The sequence below is a fragment of the Antechinus flavipes genome, chromosome 4 (genome assembly GCF_016432865.1).
Source record: "Antechinus flavipes isolate AdamAnt ecotype Samford, QLD, Australia chromosome 4, AdamAnt_v2, whole genome shotgun sequence".
Taxonomy (NCBI): Eukaryota; Metazoa; Chordata; class Mammalia; order Dasyuromorphia; family Dasyuridae; genus Antechinus; species Antechinus flavipes.
This window is the reverse complement of record NC_067401.1, coordinates 164,658,649-164,681,833: the sequence shown is the minus strand read 5'-3', so window position 1 is coordinate 164,681,833 and position 23,185 is coordinate 164,658,649. Positions and strand designations below refer to the sequence as shown.

The following is a 23,185-nucleotide window of genomic DNA, read 5'->3' as shown; positions in this document are numbered from 1 at the left end:
CGCTCTCTCCGTGACGTGCGCGCTCCGGTGGAAGCACCCGTAGACGGAAGCGGAAGCCGGGGGGCGCGCCTGCTCCGAGTTGGGAGAGCGTCTGTGGCTGCGGGGTTGGGTCTGAGGTCGCCATGGGGAGAGGTAGCGGCACCTTCGAGCGTCTCCTAGGTAACGTGGCCCCAGACGGACAGCTTTCCCCACCCCATCCCCCTCCCCTCCAGCGCCGATCTGGGGCTGGCCAGGCCTGCCTCGTATGCTCTGGGGGGGCCTCGCCGCCCCAGCTCGTTTTCGCCCCTGAGGCGCTGAGTCAGTCGGGCCCCTGGAAGGAGGTGGAGACACTAGAGGGTGGGGTCACGTATGGGGTGGGGGGCGTGTCTCCCTTCCTCCTTCCTCGCCGTCTTTTTTTTCCCCCCCACCCCCCAATTGCCTGCCTCTACCCTCCGCCTTTCTTCCCACTGTCCCATGGGCTGGTCTCTTGAGGTGTCGGAGAGGGGCGCCGCTGTCAGTGCAGCCAAGCAGTATTGGGATTTGGCAAGAAAGGATTGAGGACCCTTCGTTTGCTGTCGTCCCCTCTTGCTGGGACTTTAGCCTCTAACAATTTTCCTCCTTTGGAATTTGGTATGGCATGTATATGCTCAATAGGATCAGTTTCACATGGGGAGCTTTAAGGCATCAATTATTTTTAGGAGTCTTGTGAGAATTGCCAGAAACTTAGGACAGTTGGATACAAGTGGCATCCAAGGAAAGAAGTACTAGAGATTCTTCATCCTCACTGTTAGGTAGCTCACACATGCCCCATTACTTAAAAATTACTTTGGTCTAGCATCTGACAGGTTGGACCAGCAGCCAGAAGTCCTGCAAGAATTGGTGACTAAGTCAGATAAGAATATCGTTTCACCGGAAAGTGTAGTTTGCACTAGGCATCTAGATTGTGATGAAATTCTTAGTTCTGATTCTCTTTAAGCAGTGGAACCAGTTTTCTTCTTGGAATCTACGAGGGCTCTCTAGTGCCGCCATCTTCGGAAAACAAAATAACCTTTTTAGTCTGAGCCCTTACTAACCTTTGCATAACAGACCTGGAGTGCATGCCCAGGAAACCTCAATGGAGAAGAGAGAGATGTTCCCTTCCTTTGAATAAGAGGGATTCAATTTATACTAATAGCTTTATAACTTAGGAACACACATCTTAAGTAAGCAAGTTACTTGATCTCTCTGAGCCTCAGTTTCCTCATCTGTTTTTTTTTTTTTAAAAAGCAATTGAACTATATAATCTCTGAGTTCAAAGATTTTGTTCCTAAGACCCTAGTAAACAATGTATTATATCCTGCTTAGATAGAATGAGAGGTCTTTTTTGGGTACAGTTAATTGTTTCTAACCAACAGTCACATTCACAGTTATTTTGTTTTGCATACCATTTTGGGAGAGATTATACATCTTGGTAATTACATACATCAGTTAAATTATATCAAAAAAACATTGGTGTGATTAGCAAGTTATATGAACCATTTAAAGTGATTCTGCTCTTAGCTGGCTGACCAACATTATCTTTCAAAATGTAATTTACATGTTAACTACCTAGTCAATATTGAAAATGAAGATTTATTATATTACTTTATATATCCCCAGAGAAAATTATACTCTCAAAAGCAGTGAGACGTTATTGTTCCTTCTTGAACCAATATTTTAAAAGGAGTAGAAAAATTAAGTTATGATTCACATGATATAAAATTAATGTCTATGCTATTCATATAGATTGCTTTAGATTAAGTAACCAGGAGTTTATACTATCATTTTTTTATTGTCTCATGTCTACTTATCTTCTAGTTTAATAAATTAGACATTTGAATGAGGAGGTAGTTGAAAGGGTTAAGATGACTAAATTATCTTCTTTTATCATATTTCCTTGCTCTTTGTACTTTTTTTTCTGGGCGGGGGTGGGGAACAGGCAGTTGGGGTTGTGACTTGTCCAGGGTCATAAAGCTAATAAGTATTAGGCTCCTAAGGTCAAATTTGAACTCAGGTCCTCCTGACTTCAGGACCAGTGCTCTATCCACTGCTCACTATCTATCTAGCTGCCCTTGGTCTTTTTTTCCTTTTTGAAACAGGGATAATACTTTCTCCATTTTTTTTTTTTTTTTAGGATTATTGTAGGATTTGGATCTATGTTAAAGTTGCTAAAAATTATAAAAATAAGTCAGAATTAATTCTCTGATCTTGTGACTAGCTTTAGCTGAGATAAATGATCTGATACTTGCTTAAATCCTAGTAAATTAGAGTGAATTCATTTAATGGTTGTTTTTTCCTTGCAGACAAAGCTACCAGTCAGCTCTTGCTAGAGACAGATTGGGAGTCTATCCTTCAGATCTGTGACATGATCCGTCAGGGAGATACTCAGTAAGTGAGCAATGTTTACTTTCATTATAAATATTTTTCGAAATCTCATCATTTTTCAGGATATTGCTTGTCAGTATGATGCCTTTCAGCTTAGGCTGGCACAGGTTGCCTGTCTCAATCCTAGGTTCTGTAATTCTGACTAAATTGGAAAAAACTAGGACTCTGCTTCCAAATCTTTGTCTATGAAGCTCTGACTAATATAGTATCTTATAAGATGTTTGCACTTCATCTGAAAAGTCGGGGGCTTTGGTCATAAAAGACATAAGATTTTATTACATAAAATTAAGATCTTTTGCATGTACTTAAAATTCCTAATAAAACAAAAAAGAAAAACTTGAATAAAAAAAGAGAAAAATGTTTGTATTAAATATCACTAATTAATCCTGATATCTAAGCACTTAGACAGTTGATGCGAATATGTAAGACCAAGAGCCATTTCCCAGTCAGAATATATGAAAGAGTGAAACAACATTTTATTAAGTATTTATTATATGCCAAGAATTATGATAAAGATTGAGTATACAGATATTTTTAAAAATAGACAAAGTCCTTACCTTCAAGGTGCTTACATTCTAATAAAGGATAACAACTTGTTTTGAGGAAATGGAAAGTTGGGGGATGGCTCATGGTAAGATAGTCTGGAGGATTAGTTATGAAATCAAAGCATGCTTGGATATATAGGGTCAGCCTGTAGAGAAAGTGCCCTAATTTGGTATGAGTGGATTAACTTCCCTAGGGATTGTGTCATGTATTCTTAATGAGCTAGTTAAGGTTTTAGGTCTATTTGTGGGGGTCTTGGTCCAGGTGGGGTGATGACTTAGGTAATTGGCTGGATGGGATATGAAATTAAAGATTCAACAATTAAAAAAAAAATTACAAACTCTTCCACAATCACAAAAATGTACTCCAAATCATTATGGAGAAATGCAAATTAAAATACCTCTGAGGTCTTATATCACACCTGAAAAATTGACAGATGAAAAGGGAAACAATCCATGTAGGAAGACTTAATGCAGCAATTCTGAAAAACAATTTGGAGTTATTCAAGGACACTTTTTATATCGAAATTCTATTACTGGACATATACCACAAGGAAGTCAAAGACTGAAGGGTCCAATATATTATCAAAAAAATTATCGCAACTTTTTTTGTGCCAGAGAAAGGTTGATAGTTTATTCTAGAGATGATAGAAAATCAACAGAATCTGTTGAGGTTAGTGACAGGATAAGATCTGCACTTATACAAGATCACTTTGACAGCTTTGTGGAAGATGGTTGGAATAGCGAAGAGACAAGTCTGTGAGGCTTAATTAGGAGACGTTTATAATACTTTAGGTAAGATTGATGAGAGCCTGAATTTAGGAGGTGACTATTCAAATAATGAGCAAGGCAGAATTTTGAGAGGTGTGGTAGAGGTAGAAATAGCAAGATTCCATAACTGACAACCATAAGAGCCTGGAAGGAGGTTGCTTCTGTCAAAGAAGAAAGCTCAGAAGAGAAATGTTAATAATGCAGGCCTTGCACTATGGAGAGTGACTGGAGCTAGATGGGAGTAACCTTCACTGAGACAATAATTAAACCTTCAGGAGCTGGTGAAGTCACCAAATAAAAGTCCAAAGAAGAAAAGAAGGCCCAGTGCAATATATTAACACTTAGGAAGCATAAAACAGATGAACTGGCAAAAAAAAAAAAAAAAAAAAAAAAAATGAAGGACTAGTAAAGATTCATGTCATAAAAATCCAGGGAAGAACTAGTATTCAGGAGGCGATGTTCCTTAGTGTCAGATGAAATACATAAGTCAGGGCCATCAGATTTTATATTTAAGAGATCATTGGTAACTTTAGAGAGAGACAGTTTCCTTTCTGTGGTGAGCCAAGTGGCAAAGATTTGAGGAGTGACTAAGGACAGAATACAGAGACTTATGAACTGAAGTAGAGTGAAATGAACAGAATCAGAAGACAAATATACATAACTACAATTCTGTGGCCCACTTCCTCTTTCCAAAATGGCTCTTCCAAACCTCTTCATCCTCCCTCACACCTCCTATGATTTCTACTCCCCCACTTTTGTCAGCTAAAAAGTTGCCTCATATTTTGCATAAAAAATTGAAAACATTTGCCACAAATTCCCTCTTCTCTCTCTTATCTGTCACTCAGATACCTTCTGTCACTATCTCTTCTCACATGATGAAGTGGCCTTATTCCTTATCAAGCCTTACCCCTCTGTACCTGAGCAAACGATTCCCTTTCATTCCATCTCCTCCGAAAGATTACCTCTTTGGTTATCCTCCCTCTTTCACTTATTTTCAATCTCTTCCCCCTTTACTGGTTTATTTCCAGCTGCCTACAAACATGACTATGTCTTCCCAATTCTGAAAATACTTTCATTTGACCTTTTAAAAATGTCCATTTTTATCCTATATCTCTTCTGCCCTTTGTAGTTAAACTCAAAAAAACTGTCTACACTGGTTGCCCCCGTTTTTTCTCCTCTCTTTCTCTCTTGACCTCTCTTAGCCCAGCTTCTGACCTTATCATTCTGTTCTCTCCAAAATTACTAATTATCTCTTAGTTCTCCAAACCAATGGCCTTTTTAAAATCCTCAGTCTCATTGACCTTGTGCAGCCTTTATCACGTTGATCACTGTCTTTCTCCTTTGATATTTTCTTTTCTCTTATATATCTGATCATTCTTTCTCTGTCTTTTTTAATGGATCCTCCTCAAAACTATTCCCCATAACCCTAAGAGTCTCTTTAGGATTTTGTCCTGGATCCTCTTCTTTTTTCCCTCTATACTACTTCACTTGGTGATCTCATCAGCTCTCAAATATTAAATTAACATCTGCGTGCTGATAATTCTCAAATCTACCTGTCTTGCTCCAAACTCTGTTGACCCCCGATTTTACATCTCTACCTTTCAAGCATTCTGAACTGAATTTTTTAACTTTAACATAATCAAAACTGAATTTAGTATCATTTCCTCTAAACCAGGAGTAAGGAACATCTGCCGTGAAATCATTGCCCTGGTCCTACCAAAGCAATCGCAGGCAGTGATGAGTTGAAAGCTAGCTACAACAGCCTCTCACTGCTTGAGTTTGTAAGTTGATAATTTTGTATGGCCCATGATGTTATAAATATCCAAATGGCCCTTAGCAGAAAAAAGGTTCCCCACCTCTGGTCTAAACTCTTATTCTGCTCCTACCCTCTCTATGACTGTAGAGGACACTATCCTCCCAGGCTTCAGGTTTGAAGCTTAGAAGTTACCCTGGATGCTTTCTCCCTCTTCCCCTAACCTCCCTTCTCTCTGTCTCTCTCTCTCTCGTCTGTCTCTCTTTCTTTCCCTCCCTCTTTCTCTTTCCCTCTTGTTAAAGCCTTTTAATTTCCCACTTCTCTAAGACTGTTTTTCCTCTAGTCTAGACTCTCATCGTCTCATACCTAACTTATTACAATAGCCTACTACTTACTAATGGATCTGCCTACTTTATCTTTTTCTCCACTCCAGTCCATTTTCTATTCAGCTACCAAAATGGTTTTCGTCTGACCAAAGTACAGGTCTGACCAAGTCATTCCTCTATTCAGTAAACTCCAGAATCAAAGATAAAATGCTCTGATTGCCGTATAGAATTCTATATAACTTAGTCCCCTCCTACCTTTCCAGTCTTCTTACCTCTTACATCCTGCTATTTGATCCTCCATTTAATGAAACAGGTTTCCTGGCTGTTCTAAGAAGTCTCTACACTTTAGATATTTTCTCTGGCTATTTCTTTTGTCTGGTTTGTTCTCCTTCTTCAGCTCTGCCCACTGATATCCCTGGGTTTCTTAAAATTCCATCTTCTACAGGAAGCCTTTCCCCATCCCTCTTAATTCCAATTGCTTCTTTCTCCAACATTAGTTATTTCCTACTTAGCCTATATATTGTTTGCTTTGTATGTATTTATTTGCATGTTGTCCCCCCCTTTATGGCTTAAGCTTTTGGAAGTCAGGGAATGTCTTTTGCTTTTTTTGTATCATTAATGCTTCGCATAAATATTACTGACTGATTTACTGACTTATGTAAAAGAAAGTAACACTAAAAGGAAGCTGGATTCATTTTAGTATTAATAACAAGTTTTGGTCCCAGAAAATTTATGATAAAATATGCACAGAAGACTATACAGACAGAATATTACTTATTTTTTCATATATGATGCTATTTTTGTTATTTTTGGTCAACTATTTGTTTCAAAGGGAGATCTGTTTCTTGAGTTTGACAAGAAGTTGTCAGTCCAGAAATGACTTATAAAAACAAAGATATCAATGTTTTTATTATTTAATATTTTTTCAAGTTACAGGCAAAAATAATTTTAACATTATTATTTTTATTTTATTTTATTTTTAAAATTAGTATAGCTTTTTATTTACAAAACATATACATGGGTAATTTTTCAACATTGACTCTTGCAAAATCTTTTGTTCCAAATTTTTCCCTCCACCCCCTCCCCTAGATGGCAGCTAGTCTAATACATGTTAAATATGTTAAAATATATGTTAAATCCAACATGTGTGTGCATATTTGTACAGTTGTCTTGCTGCACAAGAAAAATCAGATTTAAAAAAAAGAAAAAACCTGAGAAGGAAAACAGAAACGCAAGTAAACAATAACAGAAAGAGTGATGCTATGATGTGGTCCACACTCAGTTCCCACAGTCCTCTCTCTGAGTGTAGATGGCTTTCTTCATCATTGAGCAATTGGAATTGGTTTGAATAATCTCATTTCAATATTGTTTTTGAAAGATTTTAAATTCCAGATTTTCTCCCTCTTTTCCTAAGATGACAAACAGTCTATTATAGGTTATACAGATATAATCATGCAGTAAACTTTATTTAAAAACAAAACAAAACCTCATGCTTTTCTATGCTGGTGCAATTAAAATATTGGGACAGTTAAAACTAATTCTTCTGGTTTTTAGCAACACTGATGAAAACTATAATTGTATTGTAAACCAGGTAGATAAATGTTTCTAGACTGTTGTTGCAATTTCTTTAGTTGCTAAGAATTTGGAATTTTTTTTCTTATTCCTGTTCTACTTACTTAATGTCCTTTTCTTTCAGAGCAAAATATGCAGTAAGTTCCATCAAGAAAAAAGTCAATGATAAGAATCCACATGTGGCCCTCTATGCTCTAGAGGTAAATAGAAATAAATATACCTCAGTGAAGTCTGACCTAGGCTTTTTAACCACATACAGTAAGATTTCTTCTTATCTTTTGGAAGGCACAGAGATGAGAAAAGCCTTATGTTTGCTTCATTGTCTCTGCGAGGCCTATAACAGAAAGCAGTTTTTTTCATGAGCACTAAGACATGCAGGAAAGAATAAGTTCTGATCTTAGCACTGCCACTTACTTTGAAACCTGCAGGGAGGGGAATTATTTTCCTTTCTTGTTTTCTCCAGATATAACTTGTAAATAACAGGCCTGTTTCTAGTAATAAATACCTATGAGTTGATTCATGTGGGTTTTCTTGCTAGTACTATAGGGAATCAGTGAGAATTCTTGCAGACATCGTATGACTGCTGAATCCAAAGGAATAAAATTACTGTTTTGGCCTCTCACAAACCTAAAGAAAGAGGATTGGTAGGAGTTTGCCTTTCAATCCACTGGGCCTTCAGGGGAGGAATTTTGTGGGTTTTGTCTTAATGAAATATTTCCTTCCCACTTATGGGGCTTCTTTCTCATGACAGGTTATGGAATCTGTTGTCAAGAACTGTGGTCAGACGGTTCATGATGAGGTAGCCAATAAACAGACAATGGAAGAGCTCAAAGAGCTGCTCAAGGTAGGAGCTTCCTTGAGAAGTATTGCTAAAATGGGTGCCCTGTTGCAGGACCTGAATGCTATAACTTTTTATAAAGGTTTTTATGGCAAAGTTTTTAGCAGGCTACCCTGATAGATATTCTTTGTAGTCAAGTATTCTACTTCTGATGATAATTACTATCTGACTTAGAGGAGAGAGGGAGGAGGCAATTGTGCATTGTCTGAGTAGCAGTTCCCTGTATACACATGTGACATGTAGGTAATCTGTATTCCACTTTTGTGACTGATTCACAACCTCCAACCTAGAACTGGGCACCATGCTAACGTAAACTGGTGGCAGCTGAGCTCTCGCTGCAGTTCACTTAACATTTGGTGAATATTGTTTACAAGGCACTTGCATCACAAAGACAAAAACAAGACAGGGAGCTTATGGTCTGTAGGAGAGAAACTACACTTACAACCAAAGAATCCATTCAGTTAGTCTGGCAAGAAGAGGTTACTAGTAACTGAGTATGAGAAAGGCCATTTGTATGTAGGGATAATAGTTAAGCTCTCCTTTGGAAGAAGCCAAGTTTCGATTTCTGTGGGGTTTTGGGTTTTTTTTTTTCCTTGTCAGTGTTGTGAGGAAGAAGTGCATTCACACCTAGGATCTATCTGTGCAGAAGCACAGTAGTAACAGGTACAGGGAACAGCTGGCAGGGCAGTTTGACTAGGACAGAGTCATTGAAAATAAGACAGGAAAAGTTCTTAACCTGGTTTTTATGAACTTTTAAACAATATCTGGACAGTTGTGTTTGGTATAATTGGTTTCTTTTGTAATTCTGTATGTTTTATGCATTTAAAAACATTCTGTTAAGGGGTCTGTGACACTAAAGAGGTTAAGAACCCTTGTCCTAGATGTGATGGAAAGACACTCAAGACGTTTTCATTAGAATTACAGAGGCATATATATGTTTTAGGACAATCAATTTAGTAGCTGTATAGAGGATGAATAGGAGAGGGAAGAGCAACTTGAAACAAGGATACCATTTTTGAGCCTTTTGCCCAGACCTGAGTCTTTGCTACCTCCATTTATGATTACAGTCTTATAATGATAATGCTTCGGACATTTTTGATGTTATCAGGTTTTGATTTGGTTTAAGAGACTGGAGTTTTTGACTTGACTCTTCCAACTAATTGTGTATTCTATTTGCATTGAGTGTCACCTAGTAAGTTTGTATACGGAGGATTTTCTTACTGAGCTAAGAGTTTCAAAGACTGGGACCCAGGTTGAGGTTTCTTGTAGTCCCTCCTTGAAGCCATTTCTCATGCTTCTTCACTGCTTCAGAATTTCAAGCTAGAAGCATCTCCTTGATAGTTATAGAGACTGAAGGTTTGGCTGTGCTGTGTGACCTGGTTGAAATTGGAGCTCTCAGCACTTGGCACTTGTTCTGTTTCCTGGGGGAGTTTCCAGAACAGCTGGTCATGTGGTATGCAGTGATGATGCCAGGATCAGCTGATGATGGCAAAACCTCTGTCTAAGATTGGCTCTGACTAGAGGGAAGTAGGAAAAAAAAACACTGCTAAGCACTCCGGGATGTGGAAGGCTGTTGATCCTCTCTCCTTGAAGCTAGCAGCTCAACCTTGGAGGTTCAGTTTTATTGATGTAAAACTTGGTCGGGTTGGAAAACTCTGTGTTAGAAGTCTGAAGTGGTGAAAGATTGTGGGGATGCTGATGAACTGAGAAATTTTAGTGTCTGGGCAGGATCCCATTGGAAATTTCATGATTGACTTTTTTAATGACTGAGTGCTGAGATCCGAAGAATTGAAGCAATTGTTTGGGAATTGTCTTGCTGTTTGAATAGGATTTGGATACTTGTCTCCTTTTTATATATTCATAAGACAAACCCTGAGGGAAGTGCTTAAAACAACTGGACATTTCTTGTGATAACTATCTGTCCCACCTTTGTTAGATCTGTAGGAAATCTCCCTTCCCCTTTCTTCATTTGTATAGTTGCATTCATTTGGAATATTGGATTTCTCATCTACTTCTCTTCCCTGAAGCTTCTTCCGTGGCATGCTTCATTTGTGTTGCTTTTACTGATCTCTGTCTCCTCTTTTCTCTGCAGAGGCAAGTGGAAGTAAATGTTCGTAATAAAATCCTTTACCTGATCCAAGCTTGGGCTCATGCCTTCCGAAATGAGCCCAAGTATAAGGTGGTGCAGGACACCTACCAGATCATGAAGGTGGAAGGTAAATGATTATCAGGAGACGTGTGGAGATTTAGATTAAAAGATTTTTAATTTGGGAGGTTTAAGAAAAGTGGGGATACATTCCAAATTAAAACCACTGGGAGGAGGAAATTTTGGAATTAAAATGATATGGTTGTGGGAAGGGGATATGGGGTGCACAGTGAAAGCAGAAGAGTCTCTGTTAAGGAGCAGTGGGAGAACAGGTAGGGTGGGCTGGTTTATGAAAGGTCTTGAATTGAGGTAGAATTCAAATATGATATGGTGATTTAGCATCTGTCATAAGTCTTGAGTCACTTTTCAGTTTTGATATGACAGTCGTGTTATGAAAAATAGTCTGATAGTGATTTGCTGGAGAGTTGGAGGGGTGAGATCCTGGAAGAAGGAGGAACGGTTTATTATAAGGGGAAGGAAGAGAATAAGCATTTTATAATTCCTTTAATATGGGGACTATTTCCCCATTTTACTTTTGAGAAAACTGAGACAAACAGGTTAAGTGACTTGCCCAGGGTCAGTATAGAGGCTGAATTTGAACCTAGGTCTTCTGACTCTAGGCTCAGTGCTCTCAGCATCATTCATTATAAAACAGAAACCTAATTAATGCCCATAGAAAACTCTTTGGGCATCTATGTCACACATGCCTTCTGGAATGGGGTACTAAGTGACCTAATTAGGAGAAGTGTACCCTCTATATGCCAAGGGCAAGAACAAAAGAAGGACTCCCAGCACACTCAGCAGGATCATGGCAGGAGCTGAGATGGAAAGTGACTTACTGTAGGTCACACATAATATAGCAGCTCATGTGGCAAATCTTGGTCTTCTGATCCCAGCCTTTGCTCCATAAAGTTACTGTTGGGGTGTTTGGGGTGGGGTACGGGTAGGGGTATGCAATATATATTCTCATTTCTGCAGGTCACGTTTTCCCAGAATTTAAGGAGAGTGATGCGATGTTTGCTGCAGAAAGGGTGAGTTCTCATATCTAAACCTTGGCTGGATTGAGAAGTGTTGACTCTTGGAATTGGGAAGCAAAATGGGGAGTGGGATGTGTGTGTTGCTTTCATTTATTATTTAACATGTATTGGATTACTTGGTGTCTAAGGGAGGGAGAAAAAATTTGGTGCACAAAGTTTTGCAAGGGTGAATGTTAAAAATTATCCATATATTTTTAAAATAAAAAGCTAAAAAAAATTTCTAAGAGCTATAAAGAATATTAAGGAGAAGCAGATACCTTGGCCAAATCATAATAGAACATGCAGCTGTTTTAATCTCTTTATAGCAGTATAATAAAGAATTATGATAAGATACCATACAGAATCTATGGCTCTTATGAAATTGTGGCTAGTGGTATTGTGGTCTGGATTCTAAATTAAAATTTACTCAGAGCTCTAAAATGTCTTGAATTTCTAATTTTTACAAAAAGAAGGAATCTTTTGAATTTGGTTTTTTTTTTCTCTTCTAAAACATAATTCTTCAGGCCTCAGCTACTCTGCCTTTCTCCTTAGGCTGCTGCTTTTAGTTGGCAGTAGTAAACAATCCTTTTGCTCGTTTAACTGCCATTTCTGCCTATACTCTGAATTTTCCACACATTCTTTTCTAACTTTATTAGGAATTAAGAGGTTTCACCCAGTCCTGTTATTTTAACATTGGGTGCTAAATTTGGTAGAGTAGGAAGAGGGATGGGACCATCTAGTTTTGTCACTAACTCTTTCTTCTTTCCTAGGCTCCTGATTGGGTTGATGCTGAAGAATGTCACAGGTGCAGAGTGCAATTTGGGGTGATGACACGTAAAGTAAGTGTGTTCTCAGCTGAGAAGATGGCCAATTTGTGCTTTTGTGTTGGGTAAGATAGGGAAACACATTTCTGATGTTCTCCTCCCCTCTTATCTGTACAGCATCACTGCCGGGCATGTGGGCAGATCTTTTGTGGGAAATGTTCCTCTAAGTGCTCCACCATTCCCAAGTTTGGCATTGAGAAGGAAGTACGTGTGTGTGAGCCCTGCTATGAACTGCTGAACAAGTGAGTCCCCCATGTTCCTATGTGTCATATTCTCATGAATTTCTTCCTTCAGTAAGCTGTTATTAGACTTTGAGAGTCAGTTTTTGCCTAGAACTTGGTTTTCCTCCACAACAATATTATGGAAAATCATGAAAGATCCCTGAGGCATCACCTAGTTTTAACTCAGTGTCCTCATTTTATAGGTGAGGAAACTGAAAACAAATTGCTACTTCCTGCGAAAGGTGTTTTCATCTTGGCTCTCAGGAACTCTCTGAAACTCAGGACGGGATTGCCTGTATTTACTGTAGTTGAACAGCATGAGGCTTATAGTAGGGAAGGCTAAGACTTTCCTTGGAGCAGAATCCCAATTCTAAATCCAATTTTAAATCACCATTTACCAACCATTGGCATAGTTTTATCCCTCTAGATGTGTCTGGCTGAATGTAGCTTAGATTTGTTTATCTAACATTGTGTATCTAAGATTGTGTTTGTGTGACCTACCCACAGGGATTCTGTCCTGTAAAGGCTCAGAAAGAGTAGCCCTGGGGAACAAAAGCAGAAGAGTTAGATCAAGGTGTAGAAAGAGCCCCTAGACAGAATGTTAGAAGACTTGGGTTTTTGTTCCAATTCTGCCACTAACTTGGTGATGCTGATGAATTGAGGGAAATCTTAGTGGCTGGGCAAGTTCTTTTAAGAGGTTTAATGATCAATTCTAATAACTATGAATTCTATTAGTATGACCTGGGATACATTACCCTTTTGCCCGTTTCCTCATCAACTGTCCCTGTACCAACCACTCAAGTGCAAAATGAGAGAGTTTGACTTGTTCTCTAAGATCTAGATCTTAGGGTCTTTTGCCTCAACTTGGTTTTTAATTCTCCAGGTAACAGGTATTTTAAAAAATTATTAATCTGTCCCTTCCAATGCCACTAACACGTCCCCATTTGCCTCCCAACTGAGCAAATTTTTTAAAAAGAAAAGAAAAAATAAATAAATTCCCTAACAAACATCTATCTGGTCTGGCAAAACAAATCCCCACATTGGTCACATCCAAATTTGTTCTGATATAAATTATTCTTCTTATAACGTTCGCTCTGCATCAGTTTATAACTAGTTTCTTTGACATTGTTCATTTCATCATTTTTTATGGCACAATAATCTTCTCTTCTTTTGTCACAATTTATTTAGGAACAGACGTAAGATACTATGGAAGTATAAGATACACAATTCAAAATAGTAATATTATTCTAGTTATTCTTTCATGTACAGCTTGTTTCTCCCAATAAGACAGCCCCTTAGTTTTAAATTTTTGATGACCATAAGAAGGCTACTATAGATACTGTACATTAAAATCCCTTCATTCTTTTTTTGATTTTTTTTTGAGGGTATAGCTACTGGTATAGTTGAGTCAGGGTAGGTCTGCATATTGTGAGAACTTTGTGGACTTAGTTCTGAATTGCTTTCTAGAATAATGGGATCAATTAATTCTCATTTTCACTAGAGCCTTGTCATATATCTGTATTCTCACAGCCCCTCCAACATTTGTTCTTAAATATGTTTTTCTCTGATTTTTAGTGAGATCATTTTTTCATGATTTTTGATAGTCTTGATTTCTTCCTTAACAAACTGCCTATTCATATCCATTGACTTTTTCTTTTAGGGAAAATCTGATAGAGTTGAATTAGGTCCTTATATATCTTGGAAATGGGATCTTTATCAAATAATTTTTTGAAAGGATTTTTTCCCTCTTTAGCTTCTTATTTTTATTACATTGTGTATGTGTATAATTTTATGTAATCAATATTTTCCATATAACTTGTGTAATACTCTTTATTACTTGTTTAGTCCTGAACTTTTCCCCTACCATTGGATCTGAAAGGTCATTTCCTTCTTCCTCTAATTTATGATGTGACTTTTTATATTTAAATATAAAAAAAATTTTAATTATATTTAAATAAATTTATATCCATTTGGAGCTTATCTTAATTTTTGCCAGGCTATTATCCAGTTTTAGTGTCAGTTTTGTCAAGTAATGAATTCTTTCCTTAATAACTTGGTTACTGCATTTATTTGTTTCATTATGTTTTTCAATTAATTTTATCTTTTTTTTTTAAACCAGAACCATATTGTTTTAGTGATTACTGTTTTGTAGTTTGAGATCAGTATATTACTGATACCCCAAATCATTAAAATAATTGAAATAAAGGTACTTTGAAAAACTGTCACACAGTAACCATATCCTTCAGCAAATCCATTATCCTTTTAAAATTTTAGACTTGAGAATACTTGTTCTGTGTGTCTTCTGGATTGTTGTCAACAAATAATATAATGTATATAAAAGCATGTGAACAAAGGTAAAATGCTCTACAAATGTGTAAGGTAATTGCTGTTGTTCTAATTATTCTTCTGTGACTATAAAGTAATGAGTCCAATTGTCTTGAAGAATCTGTTTCACTCCTTTCTGATCTTACCTAATATAACTGAAAACCCCTAGGAAATATATTGTTGGGAATTTGGTTTTAGGGGTGACCCCATCTTAGAAGTTAAGGAATTGCTACTTTGAAGAGTGTCACATAACATTTTTATCACCCAGTAACCTTTCATGCTATTTTTCACTTAGGAAGGCTGAAGGTAAATCTAGCTCCACGACAGAACTGCCTCCAGAGTACCTGACCAGTCCCTTATCCCAGCAGTCTCAGGTACAAAGGTTCCCCAGTGGCACCCTCTCTTGACAACCTGGACCTGGGAAGCAGCAGAGTTTCTTCCTCCCTTCTCTACCCTCCTTCCCTTCTCTCCCCCCTCCCGCCCCTCTTCCCCCCTTATTTCCCTCTGCTTTCCCAGAGATCTTGTATGGTTTATCTACCCTGGACATTAAATGTCTCTTACTAAGCTCTCTCTTTGCTTAGTTGCCTCCCAAGAGGGACGAGACAGCTCTGCAAGAAGAAGAAGAGCTTCAGCTGGCTATCGCCCTGTCGCAGTCAGAGGCAGAGGAAAAGGAGAGAATGGTGAGTGACTGGCAGAGTCCTTTACCTTCGAGGCCCTGCTTTGACACAGAAAAAAGGAGGCACTGTTAAACCAGTCCCTGCCTAACAAAGTCCTCAGGTTTTCAGTTGATGATTCAGCATGGGGTAAAGGGGCCAAGGTTTCACTTGTTCAGAGGTGTTAGGCTAAAAGAAAGAATTGTCCATTTCCACTGTTTCCTAATTACTCTTTTCTAAAAATCCATGCTTTCCATTTTATTTCAGAGGCAAAAAACAACATATACCATGTATCCAAAGGCAGAGCCCACACCTGTGACCTCATCTGCCCCACCTGCTAGCACTCTGTACTCTTCTCCCGTGGTAAGATCCCACTTACATAATTCTACCATAAGCAGACCCTTTTGAAGCTTTTTCTTCAGAGTTAGGAGGAGGGTATATTTAATTTATATTTTTAAGATGGAATTTGCCATCTTCCTTAAAGAGTTATCTTCAAAAGGACAGGTATTTGTACCTCACAAAAGGAGTACGATTATTTCTGAGTCACCAAATGTGCCCAGACTTTCATCATTACTGAACCTGATTGCTCTTTTTTTGTCATTCATGGGAATCAGGATTTTAGATTTGGAAGGTACCTTAGAGATTTAGTCTTCTATTATACTACAGGGATATTGTGTTAGGATTCATGGGTACATGCAAAGAATAAGTCAGGAAGGGAGTCCAGGATGGTTCCATGAAGATGATTTTTCATTTGGATCTATAACTCATTGTTTGAGCCATCACCTGGGTCAGAATGCTGCCCAGGGACCTCTGATGGGAGAGTAGGGGAGTAGTGGATGTGAAGTGCTGAGCTTGCCCTCTGGACCTTCTGTTGAGCGGTCTTCCATTAATCTTCTATTGTGGGTATTTAATTATGATGGGGTGCCCATTTTCTTTATAAGGAATGATTCTCAGAATGTCTTCTTTTTATCCCTAGAATTCATCCGCCCCCTTGGCAGAGGATATTGACCCTGAGGTAGGGGCACAACTGCTTGTTCTGTCCTGTCGCTCCTCCTTTTTCTTGACCCACAGAAGTGCATTTTCCCTTCTATTCCTTCTTGCAGCTTGCTCGGTACCTCAACCGGAACTACTGGGAGAAGAAGCAGGAGGAAGTTCAGAAGAGCCCCACACCATCTGCTCCAGCTCCTCTGGCAGACTCTGCTCCCCAGCCCACAGAGGGACATGCCACCCCCGTAACCATGCTAGAGGTAGCAAGGTGCCCCGCCCCCTTGCCCATGTTCCTGCCCTGGGGGTGGGGGTAGGGGGGAAGGTTTAAGGTGACAGGCCCCCACTGAATCTCTGGTCTCTTCCAGACTCCCCTCCCGGAAACAGACTCTCAGCCCATAACTCCCTCCGGTGGCCCCTTTAGTGAGGTAAGCTGTTGCTTGGCCCAGCCCCTAGGCTTCATAATGTTGTCCTCAAGGGGCTGTTCAGCCCCATCTCAGGCACCTGGAAAATGGCTCTGAAGCTAATAAGCAGGAGAAAAATACCACAGTCAAGGGAATGCCCTGAACATCCGCCATGGCTTCTCTCTAATCAGGAATGAGCTGATTCCAACCCTAGGAGTGTGATCTAGGTCACTTAGTGATCCAGCATTTCTAACTGGATGCCAGAAAACTTGACCCCAAGGACCTGAGGGAGGTGGGTCTGGTGTGAAAGGCAAGCTAGTGGTGGTTAGAGTAGATACAGACTGTCACTTGTGTGCTGGAGACTATAGAGTTAGCTTGAACTCACCCTGGAATGAGCCCCAGTGTCCAGATTGTGTCTAGAGTTACCCCAATGGAAGTGGAATATTAGTTCTTAGGTGTTTGTTCCATGACAGTCACCCCCTAGCACTCTGGGTTTGTTAGACAACAGAGCAAGAGCTGGGGCCTTATAGAGATAAAAGAGGCTCTCTGCCACCTACTATGGGGAGATGAAAGAATTTATCATAAAACCTTAAAAGAAATTGACTTCCCTTCAGTGTTCTAGTGCTCTGAAGATCTGTTAGATAGAATGGTCCTCTGCCCTGGGAAGTCTGAGACAGTTTAAGTCTTAGCTTAGGTGTTTGTAAGTAGTACTTGGCAATCTCCTGTGCTTTTTCTCCAGCAGCAGTATCAGAATGGGGAGTCTGAAGAGAACCATGAGCAATTCCTGAAGGCCCTACAGAATGCTGTCACCACCTTTGTCAACCGCATGAAGAGCAACCATATGAGGGGACGGAGCATCACCAATGACTCAGCTGTGCTCTCCCTCTTCCAGTCTATTAATAACATGCATCCTCAGCTGCTGGAGCTGCTTAACCAGCTAGATGAGCGAAGGTGTACGTACTTCTGGTCTCTCTTGAGCTCCACTCCAACTGTTCCTTACTACCCACTGTGACCTGAGGCTCCAGTATCCACACCATCCAACATTTTGGAATTCCTTTTTGTTGGAAGTCACATCCGTAGTCTTTTCCATTTTATTTGTACAGTCTAATAGAAATTAATAATTTTATTTCCAATTACCATGTCAGCTCTAACACAGGTTAAATGAGTTTTGCTTCTGGAATAGTAATACAGGGCAACTCAGCCTCCATCACCTTGAGGGGCATGCCCATGATATACCTCTCTAAAACTGTCTTTCCCTTCTCATCTTCCCTGGGAGCAAGGACTGAGTGGCCCCCATCCCAATGAGACTGGGTTAGATTGTTGCCATACCCTCTCTTAACAATAACCAGTTTTGCCATGGGTGAAAAAATGTTCAATTAACACATCATATATGAATATGAATATGAATTCTAGTAATTCTTTAAATCCAGTGCTCAGCTAAGCCATATATATTCTGCTGGGAAGCACAGTGCATACAAAGTGGACAAAGATACAGTTCTTGTGAGCAGGAACTTAGGGCCTCTTGGGAGTCCTCTCTGCACTGTGAGGGTCATTAGAGCAAGTTAGAGAGATGGAGCTCTAATGACTTACAACTGCTCCAACACTTTGGAACACCCTGTGTTGGCTGCTGCTGTTTCAGAGGGGCCTCGACAAAGGCTTAGACACCAGAGTGTGCTGACCTGCAAGGTCAACCTGTACTTTAGGGAGAGGATGGAGAGGAGCCGAGCTAGCCAGGTATTGGCTCTGTCTTAGTGACAGCATAGAGTAAAGCGGTCGAAATTCTGGGAGGGTTCTGCTTAGCATCGCTCAAGATGGGAATTTTTCCAGTTTGTGCAGAATGGAAATGACCAACAGCACCCTAAGAACAGCCATAATTGGGGGGGAGGGGGAGTCTTCACATAAAGGGGAGTTCATCTTTTTACCCCTCCTCCATAGTGTATTATGAAGGACTCCAAGATAAGCTTGCCCAGATCCGAGATGCCCGGGGAGCACTCAATGCCCTCCGAGAGGAGCACAGGGAGAAACTGCGTCGAGCAGCTGAAGAGGCTGAGCGTCAGCGCCAAATCCAGCTGGCCCAGAAACTGGAAATCATGAGGCAGAAGAAGCAGGTGAGCAAAGCTACTATTCCTTTTTTTTTTTTTTTTTTTTTTTTTAATAACTTGTTATTGACAGAACCCATGCCAGGGTAATTTTTTACAACATTATCCCTTGTACTCATTTCTGTTCTGATTTTTCCCCTCCCTCCCTCCACCCCCTCTCCCAGATGGCAAGCAGTCCTTTACATGTTAAATAGGTTACAGTATATCCTAGATACGATATATGTGTGCAAAACCTAACAGTTCTCTTGTTGCACAGGGAGAATTGGATTCAGAAGGTATAAATAACCCGGGAAGAAAAACAAAAATGCAAGCAGTTTATATTTATTTCCCAGTGTTTTCTTTGGGTGTAGCTGCTTCTGTCCATCCTTGATCAATTGAAACTGAGTTAGATCTCTTTGTCAAAGAAATTCACTTCCATCAGAATACATCCTCATACAGTATCGTTGTTGAGATATATAATGATCTCCTGGTTCTGCTCATTTCACTTAGCATCAGTTCATACAAGTCTCTCCAAGCCTCTCTGTATTCATCGGCTGGTCATTTCTTACAGAACAATAATATTCCATAACATTCATATACCACAATTTACCCAGCCATTCTCCAACTGATGGGCATCCATTCATTTTCCAGCTTCTAGCCACTAAACAGGGCTGCCACAAACATTTTGGCACATACAGATCCCTTTCCCTTCTTTAGTATCTCTTTGGGGTATAAGCCCAGTAGAAACACTGCTGGATCAAAGGGTATGCACAGTTTGATAAGCTACTCTTTTTTTTTTTTTTTTTTTTTGAAAGCTACTCTTCCTACTATTTCCCTCAGAGGATTGTTTAGATGGAGAGGGCCAGTCCCTTTCTAAAAACTGGATGTGTTTAGCGTAAAGAAAAGACAGAAGGGAGTCTTTCACTGGTTAGTTAGTGGAAGAAGTAGCCATGCTCTGCTTTGCCCTGAGGGGCTTGGGTTCAGGAGTGAGGGCTGTGTATGCAGAGGCAGGATGAGTTCTCTCTAGAGGACACAAAAGTTTGGAGATGTTAAAGTGGTTGGTCTAAGATGTCACAGCCTGAGTCAAAATCAGATCAAGCTCTTCTGATTCCAAGTAGTCTTTCCAGCATTTGTGCTGTGACTCCTCATTCCTAGGAAAGAGACTAATAGAGTGCCTTGTCAATCTTGCCTTTCCCTTTCAGGAATACCTGGAGATGCAGCGGCAGTTGGCCATTCAGCGCCTACAGGAACAGGAAAAGGAGCGGCAGATGCGCCTGGAACAGCAGAAGCAGACAATTCAGATGCGAGCACAAATGCCTGCTTTCTCCTTGCCTTATGCCCAGGTATCTATTTACCTTCTCGTTCTGGCTTCAGTCAGACATTTTCTTTTTCTGTTAACCTTCCTAATTCTAATAACCTCTTATTTTTCCTTTTGCCAGCTACAGGCCATGCCTCCAGCAGGTGGGGTAATATACCAGCCTTCTGGCCCTACAAATTTCCCTGGTACCTTTAGCCCAGCAGGTTCAGTGGAGGGCTCCCCTATGCATACAGTATATATGAATCAGCCAACACAGGCAGGCAGTGGACCCTACCCTAACATGCCAGTGGCTGGAACAGGTAATAGGATATGGGCACCAGAGGATAATTAAGCTACTGAGCCATAACAAAGAAAGTTAAACTTGGAAATCTTCCCTTTTTCCCTGCCACAGATCCTAACATGGTGAGCGCCTACATGTATCAAGCAGGAGCAGGTGGTGGGCAGGCAACTCAGCAGGGGCAGCCTGTGCCCACCACAAATCCAGCCTATTCTTCCTACCAACCAACCCCCACACAAGGCTATCAGGTACGTTGATAGAAGGTAACTACCAATCAAGTAAAAGTTTAGCTCTTTTTTCTTGGTAGCAAAGTCAGAGCCAACATCTCATTATCCTTTGAGTTCCTGGTCATGAAGAGAGAAGAGAAAGAGAAGGAGAGGGAAATGGAGAGGAAAAAGAAGAAGAGAAAGGGAGGGAGAGGGAGAGAAAAAGGAGAAGAGAGATAGATGATTGGGATACTTGCCTCACTTTACCTTCCCTTTGCAGAATGTCGCCTCTCAGGCCCCACAGAGCCTCCCACCCATTTCTCAGCCTCCACAGTCCAGTACAATGGGCTATATGGGGAACCAGTCTGTCTCCATGGGATATCAGCCATATAGCATGCAGGTGAGAAGAGGTTCACTAAGTATTAAGGTCTTGGTTTGTAGTTTAGAAAGGGGCACTCCACAATATCTAGAGGAAAGTGGAGGATTGAAATAGGCAGGAATACTTTAAAGGCCTAGGAAAAGGGCTATAGCTTCAGTAACTGAAGACATTTGTGCAGCTGATGAACCATAGTGAAAGGCAAGATTGACAAGGAACCATAGTGGCTATGGGCCATCACTTTTTAAAGAAACTATCTTGAAGTGAGCAAAGTGGAACATCTTTTTCCATCTGATTGTTTTTTCTGTACCATGTAATGTTTCCTCTTCCTACTTTTGATTCTTCTTGATCATATATTTCAAAACTTCGGACATCTTATTTCATTAATGCAGCTACTTTCCTTCCACTGAGATAGTTCAGAACACTAAACCATCTGTGAGCAGTGTGGTGGTTAAAAAATTAGTACTAAGGTGGGTGATAGAACCATATTCCGTTTTCCTTGGGCTAATACTCGAAACCCTTCTAGTCCTCTAGACCCCAGCTTCTTAAACTCTGGGTAGTGACTCCATATGGAGTCTTACCAACTGTATGTGGGGGGAAGAGGGTGTCAAGAAATTATGATTTATTATCAGTAAGTGTTTGATTTGTATATCTGTTGTATATATCTGTGTACTATAAAAGTTTATTAGGCAAAAAGAAGTAGGCAGTAGAAAAAGTTGAAGAAGCCCTGCTCAAGTCCTTGGTAATATTGGCGTAGGATGCTTCCACACCATTCAGCTGATTTCTTAAGATCAGTATTTCCTTTATTCATCCGTAGAATCTTATGACTGCTCTTCCTGGCCAGGATCCAGCGATGCCACCCCAGCAACCCTACCTCTCGGGACAGCAGCCTATATACCAGCAGGTAAGTCTTTTTCGAAGGTTTCTACCATTTTTTGACTGGCTTCGTGACCTTGAAAAACATTGTTCTAAGAATGAATTCAAAACCTCATTGGATTGGGGGTACAAACAAGAGTATTCAGGCTATCAAATGAAAACAAAAGCCAGTCTGCTCTGAAATTTGTCAGCAGTAGGTCTTGGGCTGGGCACAGGTAAGCACTTTAAAGGTTCTTCATCAGACAAGTGAATATCTTGGATCCCAAAGTCTATGCAGCCTAGTGGGCTAAAGAGGATTGAGTAAATCATGTTTTGTAAGTGAACAAGTTTGTAACAACATCTGGTTTTCTTTCCTCTAGTTGGCACCTCCAGGAGGCCCGTTGCAGCAGCCGCCACCACCGGTGCCTCAGCAGCCCCCGTCACAGGGTCAGCCAGCTCCAGGAAGTGGAGAGGCACAACTCATCTCCTTTGACTGATCTTTGGGAAAGGGTGATTGGGTTGGGGGATCACCGTACCAGTATGACACTATGGTTCATCAGAAATTACTTCTGTACTTAACTAGCCATTATTCTGTCAACTTATTCTCTGCCTGTTGCCGTGTAGTCCTTTCTCTGTACAGGATGGGAGAAGGGGAATCTCAAAAATGAAGGTGGAACTATTATGTTCAGTCAGCAACATGGTTTCTGGACATCTCCCTTTCACCAAAGCCACCTCCCTTTCTGTCTTCCTGCAGTTTCTTAATTTCCCAGGCCCCCATCACCATCATTCATCTCATTGGTGCCATGTTTCTGGAAACGGACTCATTTTCCCAGGCCTGGCTCCTGTGAAAGGAGAGGGTGGGGTTATAAGAGGAGGAATAACACCTTGCAGGTGAATTCTGGCCCTGATATCCCCCACGAAAGAAGAAAAGACCTATTTGACCCCTTCTGGGGATTGGGTTGGATTATGGTTTCTTCAGCTTCAGATGCAGTTCTTATTTTGTGAGATCGTTGAGTGTATCCCCAGCTGCTGTGGAGGCCATAAGGGAACATGTATGGAACTTATAGTATAGACCAAAGCTGGCTCCCTTCTCAGAGAGGTTAGCTCCTAGGAGTCACAAGCCCCTCTCCATAGGACCTGGCCAAAGTTGGGGGTCCGAATACCCCTGCTTCTAAGCACTCATCTCTCATATTTAGTGTCTTTAGTAAACTGACTGGAAACAATAATAAAAATGCATTTTAAAAGTGAATGAATGCAGCATTGTTCTGATAGCTGAAAGAGGGATTTTTTTTTTTTCCAATTCTTATAATTACATTTT

At 40.2% G+C, this 23,185-nt stretch overlaps 1 protein-coding gene across 2 annotated transcripts; it reads left to right on the top strand.

The window, feature by feature from the left end:
• The first annotated feature begins 33 nt into the window (after positions 1–33).
• HGS (hepatocyte growth factor-regulated tyrosine kinase substrate) lies at positions 34–23,116 on the top strand. 2 transcript variants are annotated; one of them, XM_051995373.1, is made up of 22 exons: positions 34–159; positions 2,301–2,385; positions 7,471–7,546; positions 8,098–8,190; positions 10,277–10,400; positions 11,309–11,361; positions 12,117–12,185; positions 12,288–12,412; positions 15,012–15,090; positions 15,298–15,396; positions 15,637–15,732; positions 16,346–16,384; positions 16,473–16,616; positions 16,722–16,781; positions 17,500–17,710; positions 18,693–18,865; positions 20,038–20,178; positions 20,275–20,452; positions 20,545–20,678; positions 20,917–21,036; positions 21,830–21,916; positions 22,248–23,116. In XM_051995373.1, exons 1-22 carry the CDS (start codon positions 123–125, stop codon positions 22,362–22,364), a joined length of 2,340 nt encoding a protein of 779 aa, XP_051851333.1. In that variant the 5' UTR covers positions 34–122; the 3' UTR covers positions 22,365–23,116. The 2 variants fall into 2 exon arrangements, with proteins under 2 accessions (XP_051851333.1, XP_051851332.1); XM_051995372.1 differs by having other exon boundaries at positions 17,497–17,710.
• Positions 23,117–23,185: the final 69 nt, after the last annotated feature.